This window comes from Ahaetulla prasina, chromosome 1 (genome assembly GCF_028640845.1).
Source record: "Ahaetulla prasina isolate Xishuangbanna chromosome 1, ASM2864084v1, whole genome shotgun sequence".
In the NCBI taxonomy this organism is placed as follows: Eukaryota; Metazoa; Chordata; class Lepidosauria; order Squamata; family Colubridae; genus Ahaetulla; species Ahaetulla prasina.
The window spans coordinates 191263662-191291265 of record NC_080539.1 but is presented as its reverse complement, the minus strand read 5'-3'; the positions used below and the strand labels follow the sequence as shown (position 1 = coordinate 191291265).

The following is a 27604-nucleotide window of genomic DNA, read 5'->3' as shown; positions in this document are numbered from 1 at the left end:
TAAAGATAATACTCTCTGTTATGTACAGTTGTTACTATGAAAAGTTTTCACACTTAGATACCTGGACAATAATGGTTTCTCTTATCTGAAGAGATAATTATTTTCCTGTATCTGAATATTTCACCATATAATTTATTTTAGTTTCTGGATATGATCTGTACACTGAGTGTGTAGAATAATAATTAAACCAAATTATTGTTATACAAGTTAACAATAGTCAAAATATGAAATGACATTTCATACCTTCAACATTGGAAGAGTGTCATTTAATATAGCTAGTGAATCCATGAGCAACGGTGAACGGTCCAACCACTCCTGGGCTTTTTGTGTTAAATCAGCCATCAGTTTCAATGTTGAATTGGACTTAGAATTGAAATAAACAAACAAATCAAACATTAATATATTCTGTAGGTAGGCAAAGAAGTGATTTTAAAGATTTATGCTTTTAGCACAAAGTTTTGCTTTCATGCTATCATAAAACCAAGGACTATAGCTAACTAGCTGAATACCCATGCTCCACTATGAAACTATGTGATCGGGCTTGATAAATCGACACTTACAGCTTGAAAATTAATGAGTAGTATATGATTGGCCTCTCCTCTCCCCTTCTCTCCCTTAGCATTGCTGCACAGAAGCCTATCCTATCCTATCCCCCTTCTCTCTCTCAGCCTTGCCCCACAGAAGCCCTCCCTATCCTATCTCCTCTCCCTCAGCCTTGCCACACAGAAGCCTCTCGTATCCTATCCCCCTTCTCTCCCTCAGCCTTGCCCCACAGAAGCCTTCCCTATCCTATCCCCTCTCCCTCAGCCTTGCCCCACAGAAGCCTCTTGTATCCTATCCCCCTTCTCTCCCTCAGCCTTGCCCCACAGAAGCTTCTCCTATCCTATCCCCTCTCCCTCAGGATTGCCCCCAAAAAGTCTCCCCTATCCTATCCCCTTCTTTCTCTCAGCCTTGCCCCACAGAAGCCTCCCCTATCCTATCCCCTCTCCCTCAACCTTGCCCACAGAAGCCTCTCGTATCCTATTCCCCTTCTCTCCCTCAGCCTCGCCCCACAGAAGCCTCCCCTACCCTTCTCTCCCTCAAGCTTGTCCCACAGAAGCCTCCTCTATCCTATGCCCTGCTTGCTGCTGTGAAAATAAAACTGAAACTCCTCTGCTTGTGTTTTGCATTTGGAACAGATTTCTTTTCAGGTGGGGAATGGGAGTAGAACTCTTTAGCATCAGAGGGCTGTTTGGACAGTGAAACAGTATTTGCTGTGTGAGCAGGAAGGAACCTGGCCGGGGCTTAGCTCAATTGTTCTGTAGTAAATCTGCTTGCTGCTGTGAATAAAACTGAAACTGAAACTCCTCTGCTTGTGTTTTGCATTTGGAACAGATTTCTTTTCAGGTGGGGAGAGGGAGTAGAACTCCTTAGCATCAGAGCGTGTTAATAATAATATAGGAAATAGTAATGCTCTGATGGTCATTTCGAAAAATCCTTTCTTAGTGAGCACCTAGAAGCCAAGAGGAACATACGTGGCAAATTTCAAGTTTGTAGGCTTTACGGTTCTGGAGATTTTGTGATGATGCATGAGTGGTATTTCGCTTTTATATATACAGATAAGGTAACAATAGCTCTGAAGACAAATATGCTAGTACCAATGGTCAGAATTTGAAACTTAGAAAATTTAGTTTATTACCCAACTAAGTTCCTCTCTCATTTAATTTAAAAAGAATCTTTGAGTTGCTGCTTTTGTAAAACCCACCAAATTACATATTCTAGAAACTGACTAATAGAATTTTTCATGAATCAGGTCTTTAAATTCAGTTTCTGCTGATTTATCAAGAATATTCTAATAATAGTGAACTGTTAATTTTTTAAAATATGGCATTACCTTTTCCATGATTGCACGTGTTTCAGGAGTATCTGGAGAATACAGAATCCGCCCACGCAACATGGGCTTTAAGAAAGACCAAATTAAAGCTCCAGAAGGTGTCTTAACCAAGTCCAGAAACAATGATACACAGAAAGGTGCTATGGAAGAGACAAGAAAAATTTTGGACCAATCAACCAAAGCACACCTAATTCAGCCAAATACACTGGTCTGTTAGGATCCTGATGGATCCTCTCATAATATATTATGAGAGTGGTCAAATTGTGGTCAAATACTAATGTAATGCTTTTGACAAAACTACCCTCCCCAAAGATCTTCATTTGCTTAATTCAGCAAGAAAGACTTAATGTTTAACAAAATTCTTTGTTAAGATTAAATGAAAATTTGGAAGGACTACCTGCCAGTACATTGTCAGTTTTCCCTGTATCTATATAGGATTTTGCTGTGCCAAAGCTTGCTCTCACAGTCATGCAAAACTATCACAATGAGTGAGACTATTACCCCATCAAGGCCAGTGTCTGTTAGCAAAGCTCTCCAAGACCATAGTGATAGATTTAATTCTGCTTCCTACTTGAAGCCCTTTTCTATTCCACTTGACATATCCAAGTTGGACTAAGCCACAAAACAAAGGCTATTTTTTATTTCAGTGTTCCTAGTGAAATCTTGTTCACATATTTTTTAAAAAGAAAAAACAGCACAATTTCAATATTAATTATGATGTTAGAATAAGATTTGTCATCCCACATTGTAGTTTAGAAAATGGTAGGAAGTTAAAAAAAATTTGCAAGTTAATTATATTGAACAAACGAATTCCCTGATGTCTTTGCTGTACAGGTAATCCTCAACTTACAACAGTTCATTAAGTGATCGTTCAAAGTTACAATAGTACTGAAAAAAGTTACTTATGACCATTTTTTACAGTTACAATCTTTGCAGCGTCCCCATAATCATGTGATCAAAATTTGGATGCATGGCAACTGACTTGTAGTTATGACGATTGCAGTGTCCCAGGATCATGTGATCACCTTTTGCAACCTTCTGACAAGCAAAGTCAATGGGGATTCACTTAACAACCCTGTTACTAATTTAACAACTGAAGTGATTCACTTAACAAATTTGGCAAGAAAAGTCATAAAATGGGGCAAAACTCACAACAAATTTCTCACTCAGCAACATACATTTTGGGCTCCATTGTGCTCGTAAGTCAAGGGCTACCTGTATTTTACAGGCTATACATAGAGTTCTACAACCACAGAGTGACTAATAAATAAGAAAAGAACTTGGTTTGTGTAGTTTTAATTGTGCTGATTATATTATGCTGTTGAAAACAATATAATGAAATAAAAGAAGATTATCCCATACTCTCACTAACTTTATTTCTGCTTGGTCATGCTGAAAGGATACAATTAGATGTTGCTTCAACTGCCAAACTTACTAGTATCAAACGGAATACTATATTTCTTCATAATATGTTGAACATGTTCATCTTCATCTGCAGAAAAATGGTGAACATTCTGCTCCTCAAAATCAGGTAGCAGAGACTCAAAAAATAAGGGAGTGATTTCATGGTTGCAGAAAGTTTTTGATATAGTTTTCAACATTCTGCCATTTATTGTTAGACTGCTAGCCTCAAATAAAGCCTGTAAAAATAAACAGAAGACACAATGACAGAAAAGAAAGTAAATCAAAGAAGATCATTAATTAATTGAATCTTGGAATGGCTTTCTCACTGAGATCCAGAAAGCTCCCACCCTAACATCATTCAGGAAAGCCTTATAATCTGGCTGTTTTTTCTCAAACCCCTTAATGTAGGTTGGATGGAATCCCTTGTTAGATGTTGACTCAGCCCTCCATCCTTCTGAGGTGGGTAAAATGAGGACCCAAATTGTTGGGGCAATATGCTGACTGTGTAAACTGCTTAAGAGAGGGCTGTAAAGCACTGTAAACAAAGCGTATATAAGTCTAAGTGCTATTGCTATTGCTATCATAGGGCAACAATTTTACAGAATGCATCCAAAATTTGGAACCTATTTTATTCCCATAGAATTAAAATTTGGCAAATTTTTGGTTGCTTCAGAGCTGCCACAGAGGCATTTATGTTTAGTAGACCAGTCCTGCTCTAGCCTTCCTGAGTAGACTGGCCCCTCCATTAGCTGCTGGTCCCACCCTAGTCATCCATAGGTCAAGTGAAGTCATCATATTATCAGCTGCCAGAGAATGACATCAGGCCCCAAGACCCGAGAGAGAGATGTGGAGTTACTTCTGAACATTTTTTTTATTTTTCCTCACTTAGAGACAAAAATCTTACCAAACTAAAATAACGATTTATTGATTTCTTTATTAAATTTAGATGCTGCCCATCTTGATTAGAAGTGACTCTAGGTGGTTTAGAAATAGAGTAATAAGTAATAAGACCGTATAAAATAAAATGCAAATAAAAAGAAGCAGAAATTGGGGACTTCCAGCAGCGACATCAGTATGGAGTGGGCGAGGGGACGATTCTCTGTCCCTGAAGCTCGAAATATCTTCATTAGGAGCCACTTTAGGGCATTGTCGAATGTGTAGAGAATTGCAAATCAAAGAGGGTCAGGTGGAAGGCAAACCTTCTTAAATTCTAAAGAAGAAAAAGCCGGTCTCTAAGATCGGCCTGGAGCACTGGCAGCCATGAGAGTGGGAAGTGAAAAGTGAAAGTGACAGCTTCTGTTCTGGAGATGAAAGATCCTAGAAAGAGGTGAGGAGGTCTTGGTGAGAGACTGCGTGAAATTAGCAAGGCAAAATGAGAGAAGACACAGAGTGTCGAGAAGGCAGCGACTAGAAGGGAGTAAAGCTGGGAAGGAAGAAACAGATTGGTTTAAGAAAAGTGCAAAGAGGGGGAGAGTCCAAATAGAAGAGGGATTAAAATAGACATTATATAAAACAAAGAGAGGATCGTAAAAATTAAGAACAGAGAGTGTGAATTGTAGAGGAGAGGGAAGATGGAATTGGAAATGGAATGACTGAATGAAAAAGGATGATTGAAAGATTTTGAGAATCAGATGTGGAGGATTTCAAAAACGTGAAAGGATAAATTGGACGGTAGAGAATTTAACCTAAAAAAAGTGAAATAAATTTGGAAGAAAGAAAAGAAAACCACAATTAATAATTTATAGACATAGAGAAGGGGAAGAAAGGGACAGTGTTTAGTAAATATTTTGGAAGCATTAAATAAATCCTTCCTGTAAAAGACTACTTCAGCTTCAATCGCAATAATACAAGAGCAAACAATAGATTCAAACTAAATGTCAACTGCTTCAAACTTGATTGCAGAAAATATGACTTCTGTAATAGAGTCGTTAACGCTTGGAACTCATTACCAGACTCTATAGTCTCTACTCATAATCCCAAAATCTTCAACCAAAAACCGTCCACTATTGACCTCACCCCATTCCTTAGAGGACAATAAGGGGCGAGCATAAGAGCACAAATGTGCTACCATTCCTGTCCTATTGTTCCCTTTCGTTATAACAAATTAACATGGTTATTGCATACTTTTGTTTATATATATATTTTTCTTTTATAATGTGTTGATTTTATCATGCTGATGTTTGTGTATACTGTTGTGACAAAATGAAATTTAAAAAAAAACCTGGAAAGTGGAAAAGACTGGAGGAGGCGCCATCTGGTGGACTGTTGGACAGATTAAAGGCAAGGAAAATCTGGAGAGAAGACTGATGCAATGTTACAACAGATAAGCATGAATGGACAATAAGTTACAAGAAGAAAAGTGATTATTGACACTGACTTAAATGAAATGGTATGAATGAATTGAATTAAGATATAGATACATAACTGATAATTATATAAGCAAACTGAGAGAAGAATAAGTATTGTAAAGAAAGATACATATTTAAATAAGAGGGGAAAATAGATATTTAGAAAACTCTATATCCATAAATTCTGCAAATAGAGGCATAAAAGTGATAAGATTAATATAAAAGATAATATGTGTGAGGGACAAAAATAGGAAAACAGAGTTGTTAAAGTGAAGTAAAAGCAAACCTCAGCGTTAAAAAAAAACCTTAATATAGGTATACTGATTTTTTAAAAAAATTTACATTTATATCCCGCCCTTCTCCGAAGACTCAGGGCGGCTTACAGTGTGTAAGGCAATAGTCTCATTCTATTTGTATATTTACAAAGTCAACTTATTGCCCCCCCAACAATCTGGGTCCTCATTTTACCTACCTTATAAAGGATGGAAGGCTGAGTCAATCTTGGGCCTGGTGGGATTCGAGCCTGCAGTAATTGCAGGCTGCTGTGTTTTAATAACAGGCTATCTTACAGCCTGAGCCACCACGGCCCTGATATATGTTAACGTGGAAAAATATTGTACAGACAATAAAGATGTCTAGCTCAGCAACAATAAACAAAATAGGCAAAAAAGCAGCCACAAATATTACACCAACAGAATCTCCCACAACCCAAAGAACTATATTGACTATGATAGGGAAAGAAAAAACAGAAAAAGGCAACGAGTTCACAAAATATGCAGATAGCATTACAACTGATACAGGAAACAATGTTGAAGACCCAGGAGTCAATAGCGGAGAATCTTGAGGAGACAAGGGTACATCATAAAGAAATTAAAGAGGAAATTGGGGAAATGAGAAGTGAGATAAAAAATATGAATGATAAGATAGCGAACATAAAGCAAACAATGATGGAAAATGAACAAAGAATCCAAAAATTGGAAACAAAAATAGAGCAGATGGATAATCAAAGGGAAATGTGGGAACAGAAAACCATGCAAATAAATAGAGAGCTGGCAGAATTGATCGTATTTTTGAAAATGGAGAAGGCTTCTTATTTCCTTAGATTTCAAAATATTGTTGAAGAGAAAGAAGAGGAGTTAGAAGAGAAATTGACAGAAATTGTGGTGAAGATACTAAGGAAAGATAAATAGGAAATAAGATGAGACATTGATGAAACATGTCAAGTATATATGAACTACTCACGAAGGCATAGATTGGCAAGGGAGGTACACATAAAATTTACGAAGCGAACAATAAGGGATAAAGTGTATAAAAGGTCAAGAGAGGAAACACTAACTTATAGAGGTAAAGAAATTATAGTATTGAAACAGGTTCCACAAAGAATAAGAGACCAAAGACGTCAATATCATTTCTATCAACCCAATTAATTAAATATAAAGTAATGTTTCGATGGCTGATACTTGAGGGCCTACTTGTGACATGGCAAGAGGAAAAATACAGGATTGACACATTGGAGAAAGCAAGGGAATTTTATGAAAATCATGTTGTGCAGGGGGAAGATCAAGAGAATAGAGACAAATTAGAGACTGGAAGTCAGGAGGAAGAGAACTCGGAAGAAGGAGAAAGAGAGAAAGACACACACAAAAAACAAGGAAAAGGAAGTATAGAAAGAGAGGGAGAAAAAGAAATGGTAGTAAGGGAGACTAGAAGCACAAAAAGACAGATCAAGTAGAGAACGGGAGAAACAATTAAGCTTTTCTCAGTAAACATCAATGGATTAAATATTCCAAAGAAGAAGACACAAATATTTAATAAATTAAGGAAATTGGAAGCTGAAGTGATGTGTCTCCAAGAGGTACATATATAAAAAGGATATAGATTATTAGAGAATAGGAAATTAGGAACATTATACCCAATTTTAGCAGATAAAAAGACAGGAGGTATTGCCATTTATGTCAAGGATAAAATAAAAGCAAACTTAAGATATGCAGATGATGAAGGTAGAATTTTGATGCTGGAACTAGAGATAGAACAAAAACAAATGTTACTCATAGCAATATATGCCCCTAATACAAACCAACAGCAATTTTTTAAAGAGGTACATAAGAGGATATTGGACTGTATTAGAATAGAATAGAATAGAATAGAATAGAATAGAATAGAATAGAATAGAATAGAATAGAATAGAATAGAATAGAATAGAATAGAATAGAATAGAATTTTTATTGGCCAAGTGTGATTGGACACACAAGGAATTTATATTGGTACATATGCTCTCAGTGTACATAAAAGAAAAGATACCTTCATCAAGGTACAACACTTACAGCACTTAATGATAGTCATAGAGTACAAATTTAACACTTAATTATACAACACTTAATGATAGTCATAAGCTACAAATAAGCAATCAGGAAACAATATCAGTATAAATCGTAAGGATACAAGCAACAAAGTTACAGTCGTAAGTGGAAGGAGATGGGTGATGGGAACGATGAGAAGATTAATAGTAGTGCAGATTTAGTAAGTAGTTTGACAGTATTGAGGGAATTATTTATTTAGCAGAGTGATAGCATTCGGGAAAAAACTGTTCTTGTGTCTAGTTGTTCTGGTGTCATTTTGAGGGTAGGAGTTTATGTCCAGGATATGAGGGATCTGTAAATATTTTCACAGCCCTCTTTTTGATTTGTGCGGTATACAGGTCCTCAATGGAAGGCAGGTTGGTAGCCATTGTTTTTTCTGCAGTTCTAATTATCCTATGAAGTCTGTGTCTGTCTTGTTGGGTTGCAGAACCAAACCAGAAAGTTATAGAGGTGCAGATGACAGACTCAATAATTCCTCTGTAGAAGATTATAGACCAATTTCCCTCCTAAATACAGATTATAAAACACTGGAAATAATAATAGCAGAAAGACTAAAAGAACTGTTGAACAACTACATACACTCAGACCAAAATAGGTTTCTGACAGGGCGGCAAATTAAAACTAATATGAGGATAGTGATGAATGTGCTTGAATATTATGAGAGTCACCCAGAAAAACAAGCAGCGCTGGTTGTCCCTGATGCCCAAAAGGCCTTTGATAATCTGAATTGGAAGTTTATCACAACACAATTAAATTATATGGAATTGGGGGAAAGATTTGAAAAAATGGTGGGGGAAATATATTCTAAACAAACAGCCAGGGTAGTTATAAATGAAGGGTTAAAAATCTAATAAATAAAAATAAATAAATAAATAAATAAATAAAAATCAATATAACAAAGGGGTAAGGCAAGGATGTCCTCTTTCTCCTCTTCTATTTATTTTATCACTGGAAACTCTTCTAACAAAAATCAGACAAGATCAGGAAAAATTAAAAATTAATTTTTTAATTAAAAATTAAAAATTAATCTTAAAAATTAGAAAGGAAGAATACAAGACTCAAGCATTTGCTGATGACATGGTATTTATTTTGGAAGACCCGATGGAAACGATTCCTAAATTGATACAAAAAATAGAAAAATTTGGAGAGGTAGCAGGACTCCTAATTAACAAGAATAAATCTAAACTGATTACAAAAAAAGTAACAAAGGAACAGGAAATTAAATTAGAGGATAAAATAAAAATGAAGACAAGTAAGAAAATAAAATATCTTGGAATCTGGCTTACCGCGAAATGTTCCTCAATTAAGGAGGACAACTACAACAAATTGATACACCAAATAAAAAAAGATTTAGGAAATTGGGAAAAGTTGCAAATCTCATTTTTAGGGAATGAAGATGAACATATTGTCAAGAATATTATTTCTGTTCCAAGTGATACCATTGAAATTAGGAAAAAAAAATTTCAAGAATTAAACAAATTAATTGCCAAATTTATATGGCAAAGGAAAAAGCCCAGGATTAAAATTAAATTACTCAAAGATACGAAGGATAGAGGGAGTGTGGCGTTACCAGAATGGGAAATTTATCTTCAAGCGGCAAGTCTAGTCTGGTTAAAAGACTGGATGGAGCTGAAAAACAATAGAGTGCTAACAATAGAAGGACACGATCTACAAGTAGGGTGGCATGCATTCCTGTAGGACGAGAAGTATAAAACACATAAATATCTTCAAACACACTGGATCAGGAATTCACTGCTACAGATTTGGAAAAAGATAAAACAAAAACATTATACAAGAATCCCAATGTGGTTATCGCCAACAGAAGCATTGATATATCCAAATTAACTCGAGAAAAATAAGATAATTAGATATAAGGAATTGATAAATGACCAGGGAGAGTTGAAAAAGAAACAGGAACTAGAACAAGATATGGGTAGGGTGATAGAATGGTGCACATTCACACAAATTCAATCTAAAGTCGTAAGAGATAAAAAAAAGGTATGAGGTACGAAAAGAACTGCAAGAATTGGATAAAATTCATGGAACAGAAATAAAATTAATTAGCAATATATATAAATATCTACGTAGATATAAAATGGAAGAAGAGGTAGTTAAGGATACCATGATTAGATGGGCAAATTTTTTTGGCTACAACGTAGAATTGGAGAAATGGGAAAAATTATGGGAAATAAATATTAAATTGATACTATCAACGGCTTACAAGGAAAACAAGCTAAAAATGTTTTACAGATGGCATTTTATACCAGTAGGGCTAGCTAAAATGTTTCCTAATAATTCGTCAAACTGCTGGAAATGCAAAAAAACCTCCTGGACCATACTATCACCTATGATGGACATGTCCTAAGGCAAAAAAAATTTTGGTCCAGAATCAGAAACTGGACAGAAGAGATAAGTGGACATAAGGTGGACTTGAAACCAGAGACGTTCTTACTTGGGATATTAACCAGAACTTACAGCAAAGATATTCAGTATTTGATATTACACATAATTATGGCAGCAAAGATTGCCTACACACAGTTCTGGTAAAATGTAAAGATACCAACAGAAGAAGAAACAATCAAGAAAATTCTGGACTGTGCAGAGATGGATAAATTAACGAAAGAAATAAAGGAAAAGGAAAAGACAGAATATTATCAAATATGGATAAAATGGTATGAGTGGTTGGAGAACAGGAAAATTAAATAGAAATAAAGGATGGAGAAGAGAAGATAACAAATGTGTAAAATATTGTAAATAAATAAAACTAAATGTAAAGGGATGACAAAGTCAAAGATAATAAAAAAGAAGGGAAAAGGGAATGTATAAAGCAGAAAGTTGAAGGAATGAAACAGTCATGTAAAAAGAAAACACAGATTATGTGTTTATGTTATGTATGTTAGTGTTGTGTTGTGTCGTAATAAAATCAATAAAAACTTTTTTTTAAAAAAGAAGGAGAAATTGACAATATTTCTTCTCTCAGATGCTGAAATCTATTTGTCCTCTTTCAGTGTGACATTGTGGCTTCTAGTCTCATAATAAGAATCCTTCCCATAATATGTTGGAACTGATAATTTGACTTCTATGCAAATTAAATACTTGTCTAGACTTCTGACATTTTTCATTATTTTTATGTAATTCCAGCTTCTAAAAATTAACACATTTTAAAAACAAACCTTAGAAAGTGGTGCATGTCTTGTCATCCTCAGCTTTTTCAGGGAATGAATTGCATCTAAGAGTGGATGAACATCTGATACAAGCTGCATCCTCAAGTGATCCAAGTCTTTCAGAAGTTCTAATGCCTTATCCACAGGAATTTGAAATTCCTTAGGGAAAAGCATCTAGAGAAGCCCACAAAAAGCAACACCATAATCCAAACTAAACATATTTTTAAAAGAGATACATGTAATATATTTCATTCAACTGATACCAAACATTAATTTTTAATTAATTCTCTTGCTCAAATCACAATATCTTTAGACCTTCTTGGACTGAATTGGGCTTAAAAGATTATATACCTAGAAGCCACATTCTCAAAAGATCAAAATTCATATATTTGAGGGAGAAATGGAACTATGGAAAACAGTCTATTTTCTGCTTAATTCAATAACAATTGTTGTTATTCCTGTATTCTCCAGTCCATGCAAAGTTCTTTATGCTTCATTCTGCTGCATCCGTAAAAATCAGTATTTCAGTATCAATATCATTTATTAGCTCTACAATTTACCATTCCTGGTTCAACCCCTTGCCAATAAATCAATAATTACAGTTCAGTATTCATAATTTCAAGGTTCAAACAGAGGTGAGTTTCAGCAGGTCCTGACCAGTTCTGGAGAACTGGTAATGGAAATTTTGAATAGTTCGGAGAACCAGTAGTAAAAATTCTGACTGGCCCCACTCCCATCTATTCTCTGCCTCCCAAATCCCAGCTGATCGGGAGGAAATGGGGATTTTGCAGTAACCTTCCCATGGATTGGGGAGGGAATGGAGATTTTATAGTATCCTTCCCCTGCCATGCCCAAGCCACACCCACCAAGCCACACCCACAGAACCGGTAGTAAAAAAATTTGAAACTCACCACTGGGTTCTACCTGCTGAATTTAAGGACATGAACTTTGGGGATCTTACTAGTCTATTACTATGTGGAGGCATCCTTGTGAATCAAGTAACATTAAGTTACAACTGAACAAATGAATAATCTCTTTTCAGATTTCTTATCTGGTAAGTAATAATATCCCTTCTGAATAAATCTACCCTGTCCATGAAACACAGTAAGTTTAGATTTTGCATTGAGATTTAGGGATGTTAATTTGAGCATTGCATACTGCTGGATAAATACAATCTCTACTTCAATTTTAAATTTAAATATTCACATAATTCCAAATATTTCAATGAATTCTACGGAATCGCACAAATATCTTCTACATACACTGTTCAACTATAGTCTTGGAAGCACAGCAATAATTAATAGTGACAATAGTAACATTAAGACTTTGAGCAAAATCATAAACTAAATTTATTTAGGATATTGTTTTTAAATGATTGGAACAATTACACGTGTAATTGTTTTTCGAAATACATTATAGTTTTTTCTATTATTCTTATTTCATTGGAAGGTAAAAAAATGTCAAAATAAAACCACCTTCACAGAATCTCAATTAATTCTTTCCGGGATTGTTTCAGAGTGGAAGTGAAGAGATTTGATCACTCCATCCACTACCAAAGCAATCACTGAAGAGAAATAGGCTTGGATGCAGCACCTCAAACTACGAGGTCCCCATCTTTTAAAATTTTCAATGATAAAATGTGATTAACCATCTGCTGCACACCTCTGCTCAGGTAGATGAAGGGAGATCAGTGTCAGCTTATAACAGAATGGTGGAATTAAGCACAGTCCTCCTTAATCAAACCCAGCTCCTGGTTTGGACATATCCAAGGACATATCCATAAGATTTTTTTAGCAAAAATATGGAAATGATTCGCCACTGCCTCCTTCAAAATATTTTTTCAACTTCCCAGTGTAGCTAATAGCTCTGAGATTTCCCAATGACCTCTCAGGGAAGTCTTCATCAGATTTAAATCAGCTTAGTTTTTTTGTGATTAGTCAAAGTCCACTAGGTGTTGCCACCTGCAATTGCATAAGAGAAAATTCAGGCTTAAATCTAATAGAACCGCTTTAAAGCAAAATGCATTTGTATGTGTGTACAGTGTGACATTTAGGACACTTTATGTATTTCATAAATACAGTATAAATGATCTGTTTTCTTTCCTCTGCTACTGTATATGAAACATATGTATATTGCTAATGATCATATAAATAAATACTATGTATGTTCATGTATTATAAATGCTACTACTTATCAACACCTTACTTTGCACTTATGCAGTTTATATGAAGTTACCGGTGCTCTATAATTGTGTCTGGTATCTACAGCATGTCTTCGAAAGTATCCCTGTTTATGTCGGTTCCTTCCTTCCAAATAAAGCTGCTAAAGAGTCGTCTCTAATCATACTCATAATATTTTAGTTTCAATCATGTTGGAGCACAGAGTTGTCCAAGTCACATCTGGTCCCACTGAATTGATATATCCACCACCCATTAAAACTTACTGTTGATCTTGTGGATCTCTTTCCCATTGTGCATAGAATGGCAAACAAAACCAAATACATGAAACAAACCTTATAGATGAATTTGTAGACATCTAAGTAACGCAGAAATGTGATCCCCAAAAGATAAGACTTGTAAGCCCTTTCTGCAAGGGAGAAGTTGCAGAATTGTTTTGCTATAATTTCCATCTTAGCATCACCAGTATCAGCATTACAGGACTCTAGCTGCAGTATTTGAAGTATCAGCTGTATTGGCATGAAAAAAAAGCAGAGAAGTAAATACTAGGTCTCTCTAACAAGATTCAATTAAGCAGTTCTCTTTAAAACCACTGACCTAGACCACTTAACAAAGCAGCAGATAAGATACCAGTTGTTATATCAGGCAGTTTGTAAGCAAAAACAGGAATCAAAGCACTCAAGTTCTTGAGGCTTTAGCTATTAATACATTAATTGATGAAGTACAACCAGTGGTGGGATTCAAATAATTTAACAACCAGTTCTCTGCCCTAATGGTTTCTTCCAATCATTCTGTCCTAATGATTTCTTCCAACCAGTTCACCAAACTGCTCAGAAAGTTCACAACCGGTTCTCCCGAAATGGTGCAAACTGGCTGAATCCCACCACTGAGTGCAACCATATGATATTTTCATGTTTCCAATGAACGCTTCCTTAGGTGGTTATGGCTTAACATAGACTTTCTTTCCTCTGGTGAATACATCTATTTTTATTGTATGGTGAAACAGACTATATGTGATTACCAATGCAAAAACTTGCCCTATATACTTTCCAAAAGTAAAATCAGAAACATACAGCATGATCTATTACTCAACCCACATTTAAGGTAGTGTAGCTTTTTATAAACCTTATTCAAACAGATATATAAAAATATGAAAAGCAGAATTAAACCTTCTGGAAGGCCTCTGCTTTTTCTCTATGTGTAGCTGTCATTTTGGGATATTATTTGAAATTCAGCCAGTTTATTTTTAATGACCCTTTCAATTATTATCTTTATACCAGTAGCATCATAGGCTGAAATATTATGATTTGATTTAGAAGGGAACCTACATTATTAAACAGATACATCAGTGAAAAAGATGAGTTACCCACTGATATCCATCATTCAGTCACACCTGATTTTTTACATAGATGAATATGTATGATATAATCTCTGTAAAGTTATCTAAGCTTATAGTTATTATTCCCAAGATACTTGCCTGTGTTTTGTTTTCTGAAAGAGGCATTTCTGTGAAAGCACTGATACTTTTGGTAGACAATCCTACAATATTTCTGAGATCATTCTTGAGGCCATCAGCATTTCGGAACAGATCCATAATCATATCTTTAAAACATCACAAAACAAAAGTTTAAAATAAAAAAGTCTGAATTGCTCCAGCTTTCAGAAAATACTATAAACAGAACACTTAAAAGATGATTTGCAAAAGAAAAGTCTTTTATGCTACAAAGTAATAAAGTGAATAAGAAAATATTCAAAACGTTTATTCCCCTATTTAAAATTAATATGTATTTTTATTTCAAAAGAGAAACTTGATCCACATACATTTTCAATTATTTGGTACTCACATTTAGGTAGTATTTTTTAAAAAATAAAAAATGTGTTTATTACAAAAAGACTATTTTTATACTTCTTCAATTTTATCTGACTTTTTCATTTCAGAAGCCTAAGAAATACATTTTTTTTAAAAAATGAATTTTAATTTCCCTTCTTGGTTAAATCGTATCAACTGAACATGTCTGGTGATTAATATGTTCTATTTATTTCTTTACCAGTATTGCTGTAATTAATTAAAATTCAAAACTTATGTTTGACTAATGTTAATGTTTCATTGGTTTGTTCATCACCTGGCTTTACTTGGAGCTTTTTTTCTAGCTGACCTATTTCCTTCAGTAACATGTCCTGTTGTTCCATTTCTCCTTATTTCTCTTTGACATGTATGTTATTGTTTACGCTTTCAGTGTATCCCATAAATTTTGTAGGGAGGTATGTTGTTTTTTGTTTACATCAAGGAATAGAGTCAATTCTTTTTTAATCTTTTGGAGGTATTCATTTTCTTGTAATATCTGCGGATTCAAAGTCCAACTTTTAATTTTCCTCTTTTGACCTCTCCATGTTATTTTCAGAGGGTTATGATCCATCCATATGTTTGGGGGAATCTCTACCCTTTCTATTTCCTTACTTACCGTATATACTCGAGTATAAGCCGAGTTTTTCAGCACGTTTTTTGTGCTGAAAAACGTCCCCTCGGCTTATACTCGGGTCTATACGGCTTATACTCGAGTTTTGTTTTTTTTTAAGCCCCTCGGCTTATACTCGAGTATATACGGCTTATACTCGAGTTTTTTTTCTTTTTCACATTTTACCGGACGGCGGGAAGCCCTGCGGTGCAGTGAGAGGCGGGCGGGGAGCCGCCAGCCTTCTCAGCTGAGGGAGGGAGGGTTTCCCCAACCGGTAGGTGCCTCATTTCCCACCCTCGGCTTATACTCGAGTCCCCAGTTTACCCCAGTTTTTGGGGTAAAATTGGGGACCTCGGCTTATACTCGGATCGGCTTATATTCGAGTATATACGGTAATTCCCTATTTGCCCATACCATGACAATTCTGGAAAAAGATTTATGAGGCTTAGAATAAAAGGTAAATTTCTTCCCATTGGAATTTAATGTTCTCCACACATCAATCAAATTCAACTCCTCGACCATATCAAAAACTTTTTTTGGTAATACATTCCTCTTTGCTTTTTCTTATCACTAACATAATCTTTTTTAACATTTACTACTCCACTGTAATCCCCCACTATACATATATTTTTACAATCTGTCCCAATAATCCTTTCATGTGTTTTCTTATAAAACTCCCTCTGATTTTTATTGGGGCATAGATATTAGCTAATAACATTTTATTTCCCCCTATTGTTAATTCGAGCAATAATACCCTTCCCTTAGGATCAGCATAAACTAAGTTAGCTTTTATTTCTTTCTGATATATACCATCACCCCTCTCTTTTTTCTCTCTGCCAGTGCTGAAAACAATTGCCCTAATTTGTTATATTCTAAATATTTCTGGTCTTGTTTTTTGATGTGCACCTCCTGGAGACATATAATATCTACATTCTGCTTCACCAATTTCATGAGTATTTTTTTTTTCCTTTCCACAAGATAATTCAATCCATTCACATTTATTGACAATAGTTGGGTTTCTTTCTCCGTTTTCCTAGTTGTCCACCAATCTCTGATTTCTATCTGTTCTGGTATTTCTTTGTGCCCTAGTCCTAGTACCTCTTTCTTCTTCTTGATTCTCTTTTATCACCTTTCTTCCAACTCTTCACCTCCGGATGTCTCTGTTCTTCTAGACTAGCTGTCTCCAATTTCTCTCTGCTACTTGAATCTTCCTCCATCCCCATCAGTTGATCATATAATTCTTGGGCTTTGTCTAAATCATCGACTTTAATTCTTTTGCCTGCCAGGATATCGACATTCCTTCTGGGATGATCCATTGGAATAATATGTTCTTCTTATTTAGCAGAGATGCTAGGAACCAGTAGTCTTTCCTCTATTCCTGAATCCGCCTAGGGACCTGCTTCAACATTATGATTTCTTTTCCATAGGTTCGTCCCTTGTAATTTTATAGATGATACTTTCTTTCGCGCGAACCTAATATGTACATCTCTGGGCAGATGATGGTGTTTTGTATAGTTTGTTTCAACTCTATAAACTTCGTCCAACTCATTTATAATCTCATTTTTTCCCCTCTGAAGGGCTTCTGCAATCAATCCTGCCATTACCCCTCCCAGGTCATCTTCTTTCATTTCCACAACATTTTGGAACCTTAAGTAAAAGAAGGATCTATCCATTTCAAGATGTATCAATGAACTTTCCAGATCTTTATTTACCACCATCATTTTTTGGTCCATCTGTTCTACTTTTTTTTCCATTTGCTCAGTTTTCATTTCTACTGACTTAATTTTTTGTTCATTCCTTTGTACCGCTTCTTAAATTGTACCAACTTTATCCAGATTCTGTATATTAGTTTTCAGCTCTCCATGATTTTTTATCATAATCTCCTGAAGTTTAACCATGGTGTTCTGTATTGTTAAAAGGGTAGATTGCATCATTTGGGAAGTCAGACTAGAACTTGATTTTTCTGTGGGTAGCATCTCTTCTATCGATCTCTGAGTTGACGGAGAAGCCATCACCACCGTTGGGTTGGATGCTGTCTTTTTCCCTGCTCTCAGTGTTATAGTGGTAATGCTTGTCATTTCTCTTAGAATTCTCTTTTGTTCTCCCAAAATTTTATAAATCTTTTCCCAAATTACCATCCACCACTTTTATAAATACTAATACTTTATTTTTATCCTTTGAAATAATTTCTTTTATATCTATAATTCTTTCTTTAATATAGATTAAATTAAACCACCGATAGGTTGCTAATGATTATTAAATGTCTTCCCAATGCCTTATAGCTTAAATCAACATAAAAGTGTACAGTACAATGTAATATGACTTGAAATCACTAAATATATTTCCTCTATATTCAACCAATTAAGTTGATTTGATTAATTAAACTAAATTAATTATAGTAGATAAATATGATTTCCAATAAATACTAATTATAAATGATTCTGTTTTAAATAAAGTACCTTGAATACAATCTAAATAGCTCTAAGTTAATATAGATAGAATTATATATGACTATAAGTACAATCTTGCTAAGGGGGCAATACACAAAAGCAATATTCAGGGAAATGGTATTACTCAGGGTATTGTTCACAATATACAAAGTAACAATCTGTTTGATACTCAGAATCGGGTGACTCCGCTGTTTAAATATTATAGTTCTCCAGATTTTTCAATGATCTTAGATAGTATCGTCCTTGTTATCCACTCCGCCTCTATCAATTTTTCTGCTTAGTGATATCAATGTTATGTCCAGATCTCTCAGTCCCAACAGTTCCTCTCTCTTCTCCTCTCTGCCCTCTCACTGTCTCTTTTCTAGCATTTTTACTTTCACTGTTAAGCTCCAGATTACCCAAACACTCGCCTTTCACTTCTTCATCATATATCGCAGTTCTCCTCCACCGAATGCTGTCCCCACCAGTTTATTCCCGGCTCTATCTGCTCGCCACTCCTCTCCAAGGCCCTCTCCTTTCACTCTCGTGCTCTCTTTGGTTGCTTGTTTTTCTTCAGTCCTGAATCGTCTTTTTCAGTCCCCTAATTCTCTTATCGGTTACCCAGACATGAGTTCCGCTTTTTTCCTTCTCCTTCCATCCTCCTTGTCTTACACCCTTCCACTCTCACTCTCACTTTTACAGTCTTTCCGATCTTCCCTTTCTTTTTGCTCCTCTCTCTCGGCAGTTGTTTTTTAGTAAGTCACAGCTCTTCTCTTTAAATCGCTGCTAATTTTCTGCTGGAGCTTCCTATCCCTTTGCCAAATATTTTAAAGTTACTCACTTTTACAGTTCAAGCAGCTGCACATATAGGAGTTCCTCACAAATGAAAATGGGCACAGTCTGCTAATAACGTTTTCTTTTCCAATTCTATTGTGGCTTGTCATGACCTCAAGTCCGCCATGTCAAAATGACATGACAGGACACTTTTGCGCTGGGTTAAGGAGGGTGTCAGCGTTCCAGAAAACCCTCCTTGCAGAAAAGACTCTGAAGCAAACATCTTTCAAAGTTGTTTTTAACTTTCCACAAATGACTTAAATGGTTCAATTGCAGTCTTTAATTTGAGTCTGTGTGTTCTGACCTAGGCTTCCTGAGATACTAAAAAGCACATACCTAGTCCAAAAAACCCTCTTTTTATTTCAACGGCTGTGAATTATGTTCATCCACCACCCGTAATGAGTCACAAATAGTTTGTAAAGAGTGCAACAGAAGTCTGCCACAGTCCTTCAGGATAAGGCTGATAAGCATCCACCTTTATCTCCCTTGAAACACTACCAAAGACCTAATTGCCAATTAGTTTTGCAAGACCACATGGAGCACAGAGTCAAAATGGAGCTTCAGAATTTAAACCAACCAGCATGAACAAAGTTGCTTCCTGCAAAGGCTCACATGCCTTTGATCCTCCTTTATGTCTTATGGGAGGGGCTAATCATCTCCAAGCCCTACTCCCGAGTTGTCCCTTTTGTTTTAACTGTTCTGGCCTTCTGGCAGCTCTACTTATGCGAGCACTGGGAACAGGCTCCCCCTGTTCCTCTGCCTCGCTGAGGCAGAGGCTCCGGAGGCAGCACATAACTCCCAGATGGCGCTGGCCCCCTCTCTGCCTCTGATGCAGAGCTCTCGTCTGAGCCTTTCCCAGACTCCAGGACTGGCCCATGTTCCTTCCCAACCTCCTCACTGTCCAACTCTGCTGCCAGCTCCGCAGGCCATTAACGGACCACAACACTGTGATTCCAAATTGAAATAAGGATGTGGTTTTATATCTCTGAAGAGGAGACTTCTTTTCTCCCAACAAAAATGTTGAAACATATCCAGGGCACAATCAACATTTACAAATAGGGAAAATATGGGAGTAGAACTTCCTGTAGGTATTTTGGGCCTAACCCATGTATGAGGTTTTTTTTACCTTTAAATCACCCCTCCCCCCAAATACCCCAGCTCCCTTACCCTCAAGAATAGCTAGGCGCCATGCTTTCAGACATCGTTATCAGGGAGAGGGTGAAACGATCAATCAGTACATGGCCTTAAGAATTGCTGCCTTGCATTGTGAATATAGGGACCATCTCGAGGAACTGCTATTAGATCAGTTAGTATGTGGGGTCAGAGATGGCCAGTTACATCGCTGTCTCTTAGCAAGGACAGATGTGACCCTACAATTGGCTCTGGAGGAGGCCATAGCATCAGAATTTTCACACCAATCAGCCTCAAAAATCCAGAAATCCATTAGTCCATCTGCAACAAGAAGGCTTCAACTGTTCATCAGGAAGTGGTTGAAGACAGGATGGACCCTGACAAAGAAGAAGAGGTAAGTCACCTGAAGGTGACTCCAAAGAAGAGTGGGGAAGGACTAGGAAAAAAAGTTCAATTCCCCTGCGGTGGCTGTGGAGGAAACCATCACCACTTTGATTGTAAATTTAAGGAGGTAACCTGCAGGCGATGTGGAAAAAAGGACATTTGGCAAGGGCTTGTCGTGCCCCTCAGCCAGCCAGGGTTTCCCCTCCACATACCCCATGGGAGGAATTTCCCTGCAGATGGTCTAACAGGGTGGACAGACAGACAGACAGGGGAGGTGAAGAATGCTTCGCTATCTATTGGGAACCAGACCTCCCTGAAGTAGTGATTTATCATGCCAGCACTGTTGTGAAGAAAAAAAAAATACCTCACCCTAACCATTAATGGGAAACCATGTCGGATGGAAGCTGACACAGGCTCATCCCTAATATTAATTTTTTGGAGCATCCTTAAAAGGCTAATGCCAAGGATCTCCAAGCGATGCCTCATGCCTTGTTATGTCCACCTACGTGATTACCAGGGTAATCACATTCCGGTTGCTGGCTCTGGAAAAGTTAGAGTAGCCTACAAGAACTTTCAGGGCTTCTTAAAATTAATTGTTGTAAAAGGAACCTTACCCAGTCTACTTGGCTTAGACTGGTTCGATTCCTTGGGGCTAGGTGTTGCTGGAATACACACCATCAGCCCTAACAGGTTTCAAGACCTGACGGCTGAATTTGCTGATGTCTTCAGCAAGGAATTAGGGCACTGTAAGGGAACACCTGTGTCCTTTAATTTGGATCCACAAGTGGTGCCCATTCACCTCAAAGCTAGGAGAGTCTCCTTTGTGCTCTGCCTCAAGGTAGATTTAAAAATAGATAAATTGCTGGCACAGGGCATATTAGAACCTGTGGACCATGCACGATGGGAGATGCCCATTGTCGTTCCCGTCAAGCCTGATGGCTCAGTTCGTCTATGTGGTGACTATAAGTGCACACTGAACTGGGCCATGCAGGCTAACCTCTATCCAGTGCCTGTTGTGCACCATTTACTCCACTCTTTGGGCCACAGCAAAATTTTTGCCAAATTGGATCTGGCACAAGCCTATCAGCAGCTCCTGGTCAATGATTCGAGCGGAGGTTCAAACTATTGTCACCCACTGTGGAGCTTTTAAATGCCGTTGCCTGCAGTTCAGGGTCTGTGTGGCCCCTGGGATCTTTCAGAGCCTCATGGAGAGTCTGCTGCAAGGCATCCCTGGGATGCTACCATACTTCGACGACATCATCCTGTCTCCCACCAGTGCAGATGAACTAGCATGCCACCTGAGGACTGTGATAACCTGATTTTGACATCGGGCCTCAAGCTAAAGCAAACCAAATGTCAAATTGGAGTGCCCCAGATCGAGTTCCTGGGGTTCCTGCCTGACTCGCAAAGAATTCACCCAACTCTGTTGAAAACCCAAGCAATATGGGAAGCACCAACACCATCTAACAGAACAGAGTTGCAAGCGTTCCTGGGCTTACTGAACTTTTACAATATGTTCCTGCCTCACAAGGCCAACATTGCCGAACCGCTACAGCGTTTGCTGTGAGACCGCACTCCATGGCCTTGGGGAAGGAAGGAGGCTGTTGCCTTTGCCGCTGTCAAGGACCTGCTGACGTCGACCACCATCCTACCTAATGCCTCCCTTCCCCTCACCCTAGCATGTGATGTCTCTCCTTTTGGGGTAGAGGCTGTACTAAATCACACTCTGCCCAGTTTGTTGTGGCTCTGGCCCCCGGGCCTGGCCTTCTGGAGCCGGATGACTCGGAGAGTGAGGAGGAGGAGCTGGCAAGGCCTCCTTCCCCCCCTGGACCCTCCTCCTCCCTGGAACCATCAAAGATTCCAGCTGCAGGCCGGGAGAAGGAGGAGGAGGAGCTGACAAGGCCTCTTTCCCCCGACCCCTCCTCCTCCCTGGCAACACCCCAAAAACCAGCTGCTGAGGATCAATCTTGGCTAGATGCGAAACAGTGATGCCGAGATAAGCGTGCGTAGCAGAGGGAAAGGTGGGGCAGGCCCAGGCAGTGCTGAGTCATGGAGCCACACCCCACAGGGGATAAAAGCAGGGAGAGTGCTCCATAGGCCCTTGTGTCGGACAAAGTTATGGACTACTGGCTCTTTGACTGCTTTGGACTGAAGGCTGGGATTGTGAGTCCTCATTGCCCTGGCAATGGTCTGTCGGCAGGCTGCTATTTGATAAGGACTTGGCTGGCACGTGAAGGAACGTTGCCAGAACTTTTGTTGCCAGAAGAAATCCAGCCAAGTGTAAATAAATTGCTGGCAGACAACCTCGGCTGGCGTATTGTTTTGGGAAGGAAGGGAGGGGACAGAACACAGTTGTTGTGACCCAGGCCCAAGTAGGTAGTAATAAACTTAGTCCATGAAAAAACAAACAAACTTTATTCGAACAGCTGGGAATTATTTCATTCCCAGCATCATTCAACTCAAAGTTAAACAAATGCCTCCCGACACAAATTCCCAGTTATCTCACAAACCTTGGTCCAATTAGGCAAACTGCCAAAGGCCCTTCCTGGCAAACGTCCAGAAGCCACAAAAACAAAGACATAGATGAAGTAGAAGATGAAGCAGAAGACACAGCTACAATGTTGTTTTCCGGCAAAGCTGGAAAGCTGGTCCGTTTTAAGCCTTATGGGAGGGGCCAATCATTTCTTGGCCCTACTCCCGAGTTGTCCTCTCTGGTTGAGCTGCTCTTGCCTTCTGGCAGTTCTTCTCATGCGTGCATTAGGAACAGGCTCCTCCTGTTCCTCTGCCTCACTACTATCAGTCTCTGGAGGCTCTGGAGTCCTCACCTCACTTCCCGATGGCCCTGGCCTCACCTCAACCTCATCGCTGCCCAACTCCGTTCCCAGCTCCTTAGGCTGCTGATGGACCATAACACCAGTGGCATGGAGGTGCCCATAGCCTATTTCTCCGGAATGCTGTCCCCAGCCAAGAGACATTACAACCAAACCAACAAAGAGGCCTTAGCTGTAGTGGCAGGGGTAAAAAAGTTTCACGACTATATTTACGGACTGTTCATTCGCTTAGTGATGGACCATAAACTGCTATTGGGAATCTTATCCGGGGACCATCAAACTCTGCAGATTTTGTTTCCCAGGATGACAAGTTGGACTGGGTTCCTGGCAGCTTATAATTACAAGCTGATCTATCACCCCAGTAAGGAATTAGGACATGCTGATGGCAGCCAATGCCCCCTTCTGGTGGTTGTGCAGGATCCTGCTCCTGCATCTACCATTTTTTTAATAGATGACCAACAGCTGTCAATCACCTCTACTGATATTGCGAGGTTCACAGTTGGAGACCGCATGTTAACTCACGTCATGGACTGGGTGAAAAGAGGTTGGCTGCTAGAAAAGAAGGGCCCTGAGTTTTAACCTTATGTACAGAGACAATACGAATTCTCGGCACAGAAGGGCTGTTTGCTATGGGGCTTGAGGGTAGTGGTTCCCCTTAAACTGCAGGAACCCATTTTAAAAGCATTGCATGAAGGGCACCCGGGCATAGTGAAAATGAAGGGACTAGCCCGAAGCTACATGTGGTGGCCGGGGCAGGACTAGGACATTATGAAGAGGGTATCCCATTGCCTTCAGTGCCAACAGGCACAGGCAGCTCCATCTAGGGACCCCATTAGAGATTGGGAACACCCCAAAGAACCCTGTTCTAGACTACATATTGACTTTGCTGGCCCCTCCCAGGGACAGACCTTCCTGGTCGTAGTGGATGCCTATTCAAAGTGGGTTGAGGTAATGCTGATGCGCTCCACCATATTGGATGTTGTGGTGAAATCCCTGAAAAGACTCTTCACCACCCACAGATTCCTGGACACCATCGTTTCAGTTAACGGGCTGCAACTAACCACAGGACTGTTCCAAACCTTTTTGACCAGGCATGCAATTAGGCATGCTCTGGTGGTTCCATGTCACCCAGTCAGCAATGGCCTGCGGAACGGGCAGTTTGCTCGGCATAGGATGCCCTGAGCAAACTGGACCCTGGAGACTGGCAAAATAAAATCGCCACCTATCTCCTTGCCCAGCACTCTATGCTGGGCCCCTACTCATATAGGATTGAACTGAAGGATGGCTGCACCTGGAAGTGGCATATTGACCAGCTTAGGATCTGCCATTTCCCCATGTTAGAACCAGAGTTAGGTGAGGCCTGCATCAATTCTCCAAATGCAAATAAAAAGCAGACGAATGATGAGACCACAGACAACCGGTACCCGAGCGTCCCAACTAAAGAGAAGACCTACCAGATGTTTCTCCACTGTCCTCGCCATCCACTGGAGCCTCTGGCCTCATCTCCCAAAGTTCCAGAATCCCTGGCAAACAATCCGTCCAATCTGGCAGTGCCTACCAATCTGCATCAATCTGGGAGGAGCTGCAGATGCCCAGCTTACCTAGCTGACTACGCCTGCACCATCCAGGAGGGGAGGGGTGTTACATTCGCCCCAGCAACACGAGGAGGCGGAAGCGCTTCTGATTGGTTGCACCACCGGCAAACATACAGTGGGAAATAACAGTGTTCCTATTGGTCTGTCGTTTGACAGCTTGGCTATATAAGAGCTATCAAATGAAATGAAGCCGGCTTGCTCGCATGTTGTTAGCTAAGAATGGGTCCACCATTAGCCTTGTTACTGTTAGCAATAAACACTTGTTACACTGTTATCCTGTCTGGCCTCCGTCCTTGGCTGCCCATTTCTATAAACAGAACACCCCAACTCAGTATGCATCCAAGAATATTGCTAGGAATTTGGAGAAACACCACTAACCACCTGGGATACTGCATTTTACCCCAGTTCTACTTCCTGGATCACATTCTTAGACAGTCTCTAAAGAACCCAACATTGTAGTAATTTCCTTCTCCTCACCACTTATTAACCTTCCGGGTGCGCTTCAAGGTTTGGGTTACCATCTTTAAAGCGCTCCATGGCATAGGGCCGGGTTATCTACGGGACCGCCTGCTGCCACCGACTGCCTCCCACCGACCCGTACGCTCCCACAGAGAGGGACTCCTTAGGGTGCCGTCCGCCAGGCAGTGCCGACTGGCGACACCCAGGGGAAGGGCTTTCTCTGTGGGGGCTCCCACCCTCTGGAACGAGCTCCCCCCAGGACTGCACCAACTTCCTGACCTTCGAACCTTCCGCCGCGAGCTTAAGACTGGCGGCCCCCGGTCGACTGGCGGCCCCCAGCGGGAGGGCCTTCTCTGTGGGGGCTCCTACCCTGTGGAACGAACTTCCCCTCGGGCTTCGACAACTACCTAACCTTAGGACCTTTCGCCGCGAACTTAAAACCTATTTATTTCATATGGCTGGACTGGCCTGATTTTAATTTTAAATTTTAATTGAATTGTTGATGGGTTTTAAATTTTGTAATTTTATGTGGTGTAATGTCATTTTAAATTTTCCGGCATATTTGAATCAGTTTTTTAAGGGTTGTTTTAATTATTGAGTATGTTTGTTTGTATTTTATTTGCCTGTTCACCGCCCTGAGTCCTTCGGGAGAAGGGCGGTATACAAATTAAAACATTATTATTATTATTATTATTATTAAGACACATCTATTTATTTGTGCGGGGCTGGCCTAGGGTTTAGTTTTTAAAAATTAGTTTTAAATGGGGTATTTTAATCGATATTTTTAAATTTGGCCTAATGTAATAAGTTTTTTAAAATGTTGTTTTAACTTGTATTTATTCTTATGTTTTTTATGTTTTTATAAGGCTGTAAACCGCCCTGAGTCCTTCGGGAGATAGGGCGGTATAAAAATTTGAATAATAAATAAAAATAAATAAATAAATAAAAATTACTCTGGCATTTGCAAGAGGGCTTTTGGTCCATTGTAATCTTTAGCTCTGTTGCATTACGTTGGTGTTTAGGGGGCTAAGGACTGCAAAGGACCAAAAAACCCATTGTGTTATGGCTGGCATTTGGGGAGCTAAGGATTCCTAGGATGCCTTAGCTCCCCAAATGCCAGTGTAATGCAACAGGTTTTTACACTTTACAATTTTTCACCTCTGATTGGAGGCAATTGCAGGCCTATTCTCTTTGTCCTCTCAGCGAACCCTGGCAATTTTTGGTGATAGAGTTTGTGGAATTTCACTCATACTAAATTAAAGCTAACATTTACAACCCCCACCAAATTTTTTAAAAATCTATCTTTCAAATGCTGTCATCTTGTTACTGATCCCCCACCACTACCATAGCCATTCAAGTTAAAAAAAAGAGTAGGATGTGTTTCTGGTTATAAATCAACAAACAAAATTCATAAGACTTAATCCACCTTCCTACTTATCACATTTATTTCAATCTAAGTTCTCCAAAAACATTATTTTAAAATGTTAAAGGAAATAGGCAGAAAACTGTAATAAAGAAAAATCTATCCATACATAATTGCTGAAAGCAAAGATTACCTTGTTTTCTGGAATGTGGTGTAATCTTAGTGATATTCATTATAGAAGTCAAGGAAGAAATATGCTTAGAGTTATCACGGAAGTATTTAAGTTGAGGGACATTTTCTTGTAACCTTTTTAAAGAAAAGAAAAGGAGTAAATATTGGCCCTCTCAAATAGATACTTGCTACAGATTATATGCAAAGAATCTTACCACTTAATTTGTTGCAGAAGCTTTTGGGGATTCCCAACAATTATTTCCTGAAATTGTTGGGAGAGTCTTCTGTGGCTAATTAAATTGGACAGTGCATGATCACTTTGGTTTCTACTGTGAAGAAGCTTCTTGTGGAATTCACTTTGACTGCACAACTCAGCAAAACTAACATCAGGGAGCTCGCATGTTTGCTGCAACCATCTAATGCTCTCGAAATCACAAAGGAGTGATGTTAAGTTTTGCAGATGGGTTAGCTTTAAACGATCAAAACAGAGACAAAATTAATCACAAATGAATAATAAAAGGCAATGAAAGAAACCTAGCCAATATTGAGAGATTTCTAGGTCTAGGCAAATAAGGCAGTTGCCCAGGGTGCCAAATTTTAGGGGACACTAAAATTGAAAAGACTT

General features: G+C 38.7%; 1 protein-coding gene across 2 annotated transcripts in view; it reads right to left on the bottom strand.

Moving 5' to 3' along the window:
• The window catches only part of ABCA12 (ATP binding cassette subfamily A member 12), a 393723-nt gene that overhangs the window by 149202 nt on the left and 216917 nt on the right, over positions 1 to 27604 (bottom strand). For both annotated transcript variants that reach the window (XM_058185940.1, XM_058185931.1), the window contains 8 exons: positions 27195 to 27448; positions 27002 to 27114; positions 14804 to 14928; positions 13662 to 13835; positions 11159 to 11323; positions 3309 to 3513; positions 1874 to 2013; positions 244 to 363 (listed from right to left, as the gene is read on the bottom strand). In XM_058185940.1, coding sequence (XP_058041923.1) covers positions 244 to 363; positions 1874 to 2013; positions 3309 to 3513; positions 11159 to 11323; positions 13662 to 13835; positions 14804 to 14928; positions 27002 to 27114; positions 27195 to 27448 — 1296 coding nt within the window. The remainder of the gene's footprint in view (positions 1 to 243; positions 364 to 1873; positions 2014 to 3308; positions 3514 to 11158; positions 11324 to 13661; positions 13836 to 14803; positions 14929 to 27001; positions 27115 to 27194; positions 27449 to 27604) is intronic.